The sequence below is a fragment of the Chaetodon trifascialis genome, chromosome 21 (assembly GCF_039877785.1).
Source record: "Chaetodon trifascialis isolate fChaTrf1 chromosome 21, fChaTrf1.hap1, whole genome shotgun sequence".
Taxonomy (NCBI): domain Eukaryota; kingdom Metazoa; phylum Chordata; class Actinopteri; order Chaetodontiformes; family Chaetodontidae; genus Chaetodon; species Chaetodon trifascialis.
In genome coordinates this window covers 5,518,462-5,529,562 of record NC_092076.1, presented here as the reverse complement: position 1 = coordinate 5,529,562, position 11,101 = coordinate 5,518,462, and the positions used below count along the sequence as shown (strand labels likewise).

At 41.0% G+C, this 11,101-nt stretch overlaps 1 protein-coding gene and 1 long non-coding RNA gene across 3 annotated transcripts in view; both read right to left on the bottom strand.

Annotated features, from left to right (window-relative positions):
• Nucleotides 1-11,101, bottom strand: part of LOC139349298 (uncharacterized) — an 88,994-nt gene that overhangs the window by 44,329 nt on the left and 33,564 nt on the right. The window lies entirely within an intron of this gene.
• prph2a (peripherin 2a (retinal degeneration, slow)) lies at nucleotides 4,039-10,274 on the bottom strand. Of its 2 annotated transcripts, XM_070990516.1 has the most exons (4): nucleotides 9,975-10,274; nucleotides 9,276-9,881; nucleotides 7,424-7,670; nucleotides 4,039-5,363 (listed from the first exon to the last, which is right to left on the bottom strand). In XM_070990516.1, exons 2-4 carry the CDS (start codon nucleotides 9,854-9,856, stop codon nucleotides 5,157-5,159), a joined length of 1,035 nt encoding a protein of 344 aa, XP_070846617.1. In that variant the 5' UTR covers nucleotides 9,857-9,881; nucleotides 9,975-10,274; the 3' UTR covers nucleotides 4,039-5,156. The 2 variants fall into 2 exon arrangements, with proteins under 2 accessions (XP_070846617.1, XP_070846616.1); XM_070990515.1 differs by having other exon boundaries at nucleotides 9,276-10,274.

Genomic DNA, 11,101 nt, shown 5'->3' with positions numbered 1-11,101 from the left:
GCTCATATTAGAGCTCGTGTCACTCACGGTTTCACTGTAAAGATGTCACACCTCGCATGTTGATTATCACTTTAAATGATTAATAAATGCCTCAAAGGTTGCTTACGTTCATCACTGCAGCTCTTACATAATTAACAGCTCACATCAATTAATCAGTCACATTCTGCATAGCTGTTTTTTTTAAATCTCCTATATGATCTTTGTTCATCTGTTTATTGATTTAGTCCATTAGACAAAAAACTAATCGTAACAATCCTGATGACTGATTAATCGGTTAAATCATCGATTCAATAAAACACCAAAAGCTCTCTGTTTCTCTCAGATGTGAGGATTTGTTGCTTTTCTCTGTTTTAAATAAATCTTAATTGAATATTTTGGTGACGGTCTCTGTCAGAGCTGCAGCCATTAGTCACTTAATCTTTTCGTTGATGGACAGGATATGGTCAGTTAATCGTTTTTATCATTTAGCAAAATCCTAATCATTTATTTCTGGTTTTGGCTTTTTCAAATATAATGTAAATTAAATATTTTGGGGTTTTACTGTTGGCAGGACACAACAAGTAACCTGATGAACTTCTCCTTCGGCTCTGAAACTTGTGATGGTCGTTGTTAGAGCTGCAAAAATGAGTTGAATTTTTGATCATTTGAATGACAGAAAATGAATCAGCAACAATTTTGCTAACAGATTTAAAACACTTATCAAGTCAAAAAGATGCTCACTGGATCCTTCTTCTGCATTTCTCTGTCTTACATCACTGCAAACTGAATATTTAACGGTTATGAAGTATTCATCAGACAACAGAAGACATCTACAGATGTTATCTTGGATTGTGGGAAACTGAAATTGATATTTTTTCTGTTTCCTGACACTTAATGGATCAAACAGCAAGTCATTTAATTGAGGAATTAACTGGCAGATTAATTAGTAGTTTCAAACTTAAGTAATTTTTCACTCCTTTCTGATGCAGAATAAACTAAGATCATAAACAATCAGCAGATTAATAAATAACTTAACTGATTTTTATGTCAGCCAACTAAAATTCTAGTCATTAACAATGCATGCTCTAAGATTTATTCATTAATTTGGATGAGAACATATTGAACAGGAGGATTTACACAGAGAAAAATAATGATAAAACCCTCTTATCTTCAGTGAGTTAAATATTAAGTTAGAAGTATTCAACAGGTCAGTCGATGGTAGGGATGAGACTTTCTTCCAGCCAGGTCCAGGTCTCCTCGTACATCATTACACATAAAGAGGCCTGACTGCACTGTTTCATATGCGTCCTCCTCACCAGCATCAAGCTTAAATAGTACATTTTCCTCACTCTAAAGGTTTCCAGCACCCCTGTGACACCACATCACTGATGGGAAGACACCCTCTTGTGGACTTTTAATGTAACTGAAACTTTTCATCAACGCCCAAAGCATTGATGGCATGCCAGCACATTTGTCAGAGACACAGAGGACGTTCGGGAGACATTTGGAGTCCAAATACACTGAAGAGGCAAAGCATTTAAAGCAACGAGCAGAAACAGTGGGAGCGTCGGTGAAATCACAGATTAGACTGTCATAGAAAAGACAGCAGGAGACCTCACGATGTTTCAGATTACTGTTGGGGATCTTTAATGGATTAGATTCACAGTCAGTGTGACTTTATTACCTCCAGTCACCAACAGAGAGCAGCAAAATGCAGACGGCGCACATGGCAGCTTGTTTGAGGTTGTCACAGGACAGTTAATGGATGTTTCTCTGAGCAGCCACAGTGTGCTGCTGGGATGTGTGTCTTCTATAAATCCATCTATCAGAATCAATCAGAAGTAGCTCCGGCAGCAGTTGAGAGACTGTTTTGTCATGCAATAAGAGCTCTTTGGGCATAAAAACAAGAGGAACTGTGACTACCAGCAGCCAAACTGACAGTGAAACCAGTGGTGGAAAGAAACAAAGTACATTTACTCAGTTATAGTACATTTACTCATAGTTACTTTATAGCTATTGTTCAGATTCACATGCAAAACATCTGATTAGTTTATAACACATGATGCATTGTTATAGAGGACTACTCTGCGGTATTTGATGCAGTAAAAATATAGCTCCACCTCTCACCTCTGTGGTACTTTAATATATATATTTTGATGCTAATGCCTCTTACTTTTCTGTGAGTGAAATATTGAGTGCAGGGCTTTTACTTGTAATGTTTACAAATGATTTGAGTACTTCCTCTGACGCTGACTGAAACTGAGAGAAAGTAACTAAGTACACTTAATACTAGAAGTATTTGCTCTTTACTTGAGTATTTCCTTTTTCTGCTGCTTTTACTCCTCTACATTTGTTTGATAACTTTATTTAGCGACTTTTCAGATTCAGTGTAATAATGCAAAATAAAACCAATGCATCAATTATAATTGTCTATTATTGGTTAAGATCAAACTTTATTGATCCCAGCAAGAAATTCAAAGGCTACCCAGCAGATAAAGCATATAAAGCAGGTGAAATTAACTCCACCTTTACCAGCAACAGCATTAAAGTAAGGAACACATAAATGCATGTATGATTAGAATCCAATAATATAATAGACATTAAATGTGCCATTCTGCATAATGAGTACTTTTACTTTTTAAGCACATTTTAATGCTTGTACTTTTGTACTGTTACATAAGCAGATGATTTCAATACTTCTTCCGCCACTGGCTGAAAGTGCCAGTACACATTTTGAGCTGATGTTTAATGTCTTTGGGCCATATTTGACATTTTTCCCTCTAAAAAATGTTTGTGGTTCCCTCAAATTATGTAAAAGTTCAGGGATTCAAAAAGTCTCCACTGATGTTAAATTCATTTGTTGCAAAGAGTCTTAAGGTTCTTAGGTATCCAGTGATGGAATTACAAAGTACATTTACTCAAGTTCTTAAGTACAATTTTGAAGTACTTATACTTTACTTATTTCGATTTTATGCCCGTTTATGCTTCGACTTCAGAGGGAAATATTGCACGTTTATTTGCTAACTATAGACAGATTGGAAACATAAGTCAGGAGCCATTCTGCTACATATTGAGTACTTTTACTTTTAATATTTTATATATTGTGAGAGTTTTAGTGTAGGACTTTTACTTATACTTTTACTTACTACATTGACACTTTTACTTTATTTTTACCTGATTGCATCTTTCACCACTTTTGTACACCAGTTTTTGTTTAGGAAAATCTCTACTATGATTCCTTATTTTACCTCATATCAGCCTGTTTTTTGTGTTTCATCTCACTCAGACCATTACTTTCTCTTGTTTGTCTTTCTGTCTCTGTGTCTCCGACTCTGTGACGTGACTCGTGCGGTAGGACATCACCTGCTCACCTGGCTGAGGGGCTCATGCTAATCTAAAGCCGATTATGCTTCTTATCTACTCAGCGCTGGTTATGTGCTTTGGTCCAACAAAAATATCGCGTTGGCCTCCACCGTTCCTGCTGACTCTTCACGGCCCCCCCTCCCCCATCTGCTCTAACTGAGTCACACTGGCTTTGATATCATGGCTCCTCATTCCTCATGTCTGGGGTTGGCAGAGTATGTTGATCTCTCTTCAGGTGTGTTTTATAGTGGATTGTGAAGATACCTTTTTATCAATATGTGGGCTGAAGGGATCAAAAGACTTTGTACTCATATCCTGTGAAGTCAAAGTTTCTAAAGCTGAATGAAGGCACCAACAAAGTACATTTATAGTAAAATCAATAAAAATGCACCTCTACGTTTACCTGAAGAAGCCGCTTGCAAATGCATGTGTGTGCAGTAGTAGCATAACCCCTCACCCTCACACACACACACACACACACACACACACACACACACACACACACACACACTCATGTCCTTGCACTGGACATGTGAAGAGTCATCCCATGGCCATGTGAAAGCAGTAATGCCATAATTGCCCTTATCCTGTTGACTTAATCAGGAACCCTGCGGCACTCACAGCGTGCCTCGCCTCTTGATCTCAGGTTTGTGTGACTTAAGGTCGAGACAGCACAACGTCCTCACTTCTCTGGAATCACGTCTCTAAAATCCTTTATTCGTGATACAATCAGCATAATCTCTTCTTCTACACAGACACACGTAGCCAAAACGGAAAAGAAAAATCATATGGAAAAACAAACTTTACTTGGATTTAAATAAAAGATTTAGCTTAATTACATTATGTTTTAAAAAAGATATTTTTTTATTTCTACACTATGTACAAAGACAGCAACCCAGTTGTTAGAATATACATACATATGTGTCAATATACAGATACTGAATGCACAAGGGAAACATCGTAGATCTGAGATTACAGTACAGGGGTCGGGAGCCAAGATTTAGCTGCCAATTTCAGCCGTCCTCCACAGGTTTTGGAGTTGGCCCTGCCTCTCACCAGGGCTCACATCCCAGTTCCCATGCCTCACTCTTCCATCATGTGCTGCAACATTCATGCATAATTCATACCGATTCATTCAATTCATAATTTTACTCCATCTCAGGAGCTTTTCCAGTCTTCATTGTGGACAAAGGTGGACTGGAATATAAAAAGAGCTGAGTGGGGGGTTTAATTAGTTTGATTTGTCTATATACAGAATGAGCTACAAGCCAAAGCACTATAGACAGGTTCACGAAAATGAAACTTGGGCTGGAAATGTCTTCCATCTGCACCTCTGTGAGAGGGGGGGTTGCATGGCAACCACCATCCCCGTCAAACTATCCCACAACAATACAAAGAAAAAAATTACATATTTACTTGTGATTGCAAAGCTTCTGACAATTATCAATGCATATCACAATTACTTGACCTGATTTTTTTTGGAAATAACACAGATCCAAACCCGCAGAGTGTCAGAAACCAAAACAGTAAATCTCTTTAAAAGTATGCTCTGAAGCAAAGTTGGAGCCTTAGATGGATTTGTTTGGTTGGGGGAAACCAACACGAAAAACCGAAACATAACTCATCCTACTTGTTATCTGTCTCTATGTGTGGATATGCAGTTTCTGGTTATCAATGCAGGGAGTCCATTGCCAAATATGTGTGTGTAGGTGGTGTCTAAATGTTGGTAGAAAAATGTAGTAATCTCACACGTCCCCCTCCTCTCCTCTCCTCTTCAGGTGGGAGTGGTGTCAGTTTTTGCGGGAGGGGTTCGCTCAGCTCACCGTGGCAACCGCTGCCTCACCCCCCTCCTCCACCTTGCTGCCTTTGCCCATGGCTTTCATTTTGGCCATGATGTCAGTGAACGTCTCCTTCACTGTCTTCTCCAGGATCCAGCCCTCGCTCTCGCTCTCTGGGTCATCCGGGTTAGCCAGGGTGGACAGGGAGCTGTCGACGTACTGCAGGCCGATGGTCACTGCCACCTGCAGGCACACATACATAGAACCTGAACCTGGACCTCAAGCACACCACAGTATTATCATCACTGAGCAGGGGTGATCACTGAAAACCTAATTTAATAATGAGATGGAAGTACTTAAAATGGGAATAAACACAAGCTAGCTTCTGGTTTGTTAGCTAACTTTGACGCTATTAGCTTTCTGGCTAAAATGCATCAGTAATTGAAAAATAAAATGCATAATAAACACATTTCTTTAAACTTGTTTAAATTTTAATTTATCCCCTGAATGGTGGAAAAAGGAAAACAAACAGTTTAGCTAGCTTTGGTTGTAGTAACTTGCTCGCTAAAATGCTTTATGAGTTGAAAAATAAAATTACCTAGTAAATGACAAAAGGAAGAGTGAAATTAATGAAGTTTTAATTTATTTTAGCAACTGAATGGTGCTAAATTGTTAGAGATGTTAAGAAGTAGTTTAAGACTCTAAATGCTAACTTCAGATCAGATTGAGAGCTCAGGTTCCAGGAAGTGGGCCTAGACCTGTCACCTCGTCAAGATTAACCCATCACTCCATCTCTGAGCCCACTATCTGTGTCAGCGCAGAGACACTTGCATAACTACTATTTAACCTGGGACCTCCCACTGCGCGTCTGATCAGCTTCAAGAGTGTCGCCTAAATCCACAAATCCATGTTTTTAGAGCGAGGGTTCGTCGGCTGGATTTCTGGGACAGAGGTGTTATCTACATGGTTATTTACTGTCTGCTATCACTGACTTCAAGGGTTTATCTGTACATGTTTATCACTGCAGTTCTGTGTAATGGGGAGCAGATTCTTGGGCCTTAATAACAACAACAGCAGATGTTGGCAGTGGAGGCTCAGGAGAGAGTTGAAGAGAGGTGAGATGCCATTTGGCCACTATGGGATTACAACCATATTGGTAGAGAGTAACATGTGAGATATTGCAGGTAAGCTGCATGTAGGTACATGCCAAAGGGTGCAGGGTAACGTGACTGTCGGGCAGGAGGAGTGATATTTAGGTAAAGAGGATAGAGTTGTTTTGGAAGGAGATCCAGTGGATAGCATGGGCGGAAGCGCCAACTGGGTCAAGGCTTTTCATGTTTATATGCAGGCTGTTCACCTCACATGACCCCAGAAAAAAAAACACTGAATCCTCCCTGAATTTATTGGAAAATAACTGAACAAGTTAGTGAATCACCAAAGACCTCATCCCCTCAAGAATGTGTTTATCTTGTTGTTAACTTTGGTGTTTGAGCTTCACTGTGCAGAGTTTGATACAACAAGATTGTTTTCACAATAATCTGGTGAAAAGGGAACTTTTCTCTGAGTTTGAATCCCAGTTCAAGGCGCAATGATTTTGTGACCACAACCAGTTTGGAAACCAATCATGGTCTAATATGTAACTTTGGTAAGAATGATGAGGAGAGCGTAACCCTCCAGCACATATGCACTGATAATTGGCTTCTCAGTGAAGTTTCCAGCATGTGTCCAACAGTTAAACTTTTGAAATGAAAAAATGTTTACACAATTATCAAAGCAGAGTATTTCTATGTGTCTCACGTAGTTTGCATGGGAGATACTCTAAGAGAAGCTCAGGGAGGCAGCTGTGAACTGTTTTTTAATGGAGGTGAGGAAGTTAACAGGACATTTGCCAAACCAACCAGTCAGTCTTCAGTCTTTCTCTTGCAAAACAAACAAACAAAAAAGAAAGAAAAAGAAAACAAAGAAAAAACACTATATGAAAACACATCCATTAAAACATAAATCTCATCTTTACGTCGCTTATCGGAGTTTGCTTACTGGTGTCGAATGGACTCATTATTGCCAATTGAGGCTGTTGGGGGAAATACAGCCACTGCAACTGCACCACAATGACGCGAAGCGACAAGAAAACTTACGTGGCATGAATGGGAGATTTTGCTTTATCACAAGTGTTTTCAAACAGTATTGTTTTGATTTGACAAGAGGAAACTCTCAGAAGCAGACTTAGTGGTTGGTTTGGCAAATGTAGAAAAATGGTCACATGGATATTTGCGGGTTTGTGTGGATGCATCCCTGGCCCTGACCTCAAGCATAGTGACCAGCACCACCAGGGCTCCGATGGTGTTCATCATGCCTCCATAGTAGGACAGCAGGGCTTCGCGGCAGCCGCGCTTCCACACGTTGAGCTCCTCCGTGTAGTGGTCATAGCTGTAGTGGGCAGAGTTGTTGGTCATCTGGAGCTGGATGCAGGGTCTGGGGGAGCTGGGGTTACAGCAGCTGAACGGGACTCCATCCATCAGATACTGGCCGTCCACGTTGCTCCCAATGCGGCTAAGAGGATGAGGCAAAGTGTTGTGTTAGTGTCACATTATGATGTGTTGGAGGTGAAAGGTGAGATTAAAGGTCAGTAACTTGCCATACTACATTTGCCGTGTGTGGGCTAAAATTAGTGGTCAGACTTGTCTTTTACCAACATCCACAATGAGATATTTGTTGTTGCAGAGTATTTTATCTGGTTAGTTGCTGAATACAATCAAACTGAATCAAATTTGGCCAATAAAAGAAGGTTTTTGAGGCCATAGTTAGTGGTGTTGTGCTAGATAATGTAATGCTCTCCAATACAACACCACACCTTCCTGCCTCAACAAGAGAAGCATTGACTCAATATGTCTCTAAGAGGAATTCTTTCTTTCTTTTTTTTTAATGCTGTTGTATTCATGAACAGTAGATCTTGAACAACACTGTCACTGGTGTACAATCATCTGTCATGAACGACTTATCATGAACTCTAAATGAGCACATAGATAACACCTCACCTACTGATAACGTGAAATTTCACTTAGAGGGCTTGACCCAAATATTTTTGTAAGCCTTTAAGTGTAAATAAAGGTTTTATGTTGATTAACATGAAAAAATGAGTCAGTATTCAACTATGATTGACAGTAGTAGGCCAATGGAAAGACGCGTACAACTGGATCACTAAGACCTTAGAAGGTCAGAAATGGCTCCTTTCTTCAAACATCAACATCTGATAAAGAACAAAAATAATGTCCCAAATAACACTTTGGCCAATACTACAGAACATACAGGAAATATGTGACTTTATACGAAAGTTCTGAATCCTAATCATGCAGGATATTTTAAGTAAGGATTTGAAATACTTTGCTGAAGGAGTGTGAATCTTTGAAACTTTAGAGGCCTTGGCCTGTCCTAGCATCACATGACTTTTCAATCACCTCTGTACGTTAATGTCTATGTTTATGCTGAATTTAAAATCCCAGCTACAAACTCTTTTATAGGTCAGTGCTGTCCCTGGAGTGTTGCCAGGGCCTCTGCTGATTGGACAGGACACTGATTCTTGAAGGACATGGACACTGTAATCCTTGAGATTAAACACTAATTATGTGCCAACAGTCAAAACTACCTTCTTCACAACTGTCCTCACAACTGCTGCTTGTTGTCCAGAATCATTGGAGATATAAGTTAAACTTTTCACAAAGAGACCACATCACTGGACTGGAACAATGCACTCTTAATCCCACACATGCCTTTTTGACCTCAAGTGTCTTTTTCTGTACCTAATCACCCAAATCCCTCCTCCCAACTTTATCCATAAAACTGCCTAGTAACCTCCTCCACCCTTGCAGCCCCCAGTGCCACGTCCCCATTGCCACCTATAGCTGTCACCATTTTTGTGACGGTAATCCTTGGTGGATGAAAGTGAATAATACACCTGCTCTGACCTACCTTCAAATCCACTTAGACTGAACTCTAACTTTGCATAGACGACCCCTAAAGTAGCCCTCCACCTTGTTACAATCAGGTTCAATGATGATCTCTGGCAACCAAAATCAGTCCACTGTCACATCCCACAGTAACAATCTCTAACTTTTAGTGGTTATCATGTGGGATTTAGTTTTAACCCTTCTCACTTACTCTTTGACTTCCTTTGAGCTGAAGTCCAGGTAGCGGTTGCTAACCCACTGAATCTCAAACCAATCTCTGAAGTTGTCATTTCCACAGCAACGAAACTCCATCTGCATCAGGTCCAGGGTCCTCTTCATGTAGCAGCGTCCCGGTGTGTCCGTGTCCTTGTAGAACTTCATGCCGTTCCTCAGGCCCTCGGCCAGGGTGAACTGCAGGGGGATCCTCATCAAGAAACAAAGAAAGGCTGTCACCAGCAGCAGGACGTTGAAGCCCACGCAGAACATCAAGAAGGTCTTCAACATGGGCTTCCACTTTACAAACTTGGTAGGATCCAGTGAGTCGTAGCAGACTTTGCCTCCAAAGGCATTGATGCCGCAAGCTATTAGACCCATAAATATGAGCAGGTTGGGTAAGAAGTGGCTCTCGTTGTTGTCCATAAGTTCTGAGCGTTTTCGCAGCTCGATCTTAAAGAACAGGCCCATGCTGAAGACCAGCACGCCGGCCATTACAGCGAACCAGTACATGAACCAGACCGTCTGAGCGAGCTTCACTCGCTTCTTCAGATCAAACTTGACTAACATCAAAGCCATTGTTCAACCTGTGAGGTGCCCTTGGCTGTGGAGAAAAGAGTCAAATGATAATGTAGAGCAGCAGGAGCGTCAAATGTCCAGACAGCCCCCAAGTTCAGATGTTCCTGAATACGCCAACCTGCAGTTCCTGTTTCCCTGTCTCTTTGCTATCAGGGTCTCCTCTGGCTGGTCCAACGGGACAGGAGAGTCAGCTCAGCCTGTAATCCATCCCACAACAAAGGAGCAGAGATGAAGAACCCAGAGGGACCCGGGAGCAGCACAGGAGTGTTATTCCTCCAAAGCTATCGCCTCTCCCATGGTGACGGAAATGTAAACTTTCAGAAAGTTTTATTTCCCCAAACTTTTACAGGTTTCTCCTCTCTAGCACACAGCTGAAGCTAATTGTGGTGTTCCGTTCTCCTGGAGAGGTGGAGGATTGCCGAGGATCCTCATGATTAAACTCAAAGTTGCAGTACGTCATGCTAAGTCCCTGTAAGCAGCCTGATCCAATTTGCAGAAATCCCTCTACACAAGATGAGCCTGATCGAAAGCCACTGCCAGGGGCCATAATTGGTTTGAGCGCTCACGTGGTCATGGTCGCCTTGATCGAACACACCAGGAGCTGTAATGGCATCAGCTGAAGGCTGACAAAGACCACGGACATGAAAGTGGAGCTAATAACAAAGCGTAGCCATTCACAGGTAGGGGCCCAAGAGTTCAACACAAACAGGATGTCTTCACAGTGGAACAAATAGGCTGTGGTACTCAAGCCCCAATAACCCACTCACAGAAACAAAAGAGCTTTCAGGCTCACATATTAGCCCCTCTACTATGACTGAATACGTGGTTCATTCATGTATAACTGCACAAAAAGCACAAACCTGAGACAAAGTGGATGGTAGAACATATGGGCACACAATGAATAATAAACATAGACAGTAAATATAAAACCTCATCGTGCAAGCTAGTAAATGCCATAAGTGCTCTCAATGATCTTATTGTCTTATTGTCACGTACTGTGTCTGGCACAGACATGAGCCAGATACTGACTACAGCCAGGCTTCTCCCTGAATGACTTCCATTCTGACTCCTTCAAGATTCCCTGTGACTGAAAATGAGAGCTGCAGTGCAGTTGCTTAATGCAGCATCTCAGCTGAATGTTTGCTGTTCCTGCTGTTTTTCATGAAATGATTTGACAAACCCCTCCAATATTTTGATGTCTCTTAGATAAAGGTAACACTTTAACTGAAATCCCAACTTTTTTTT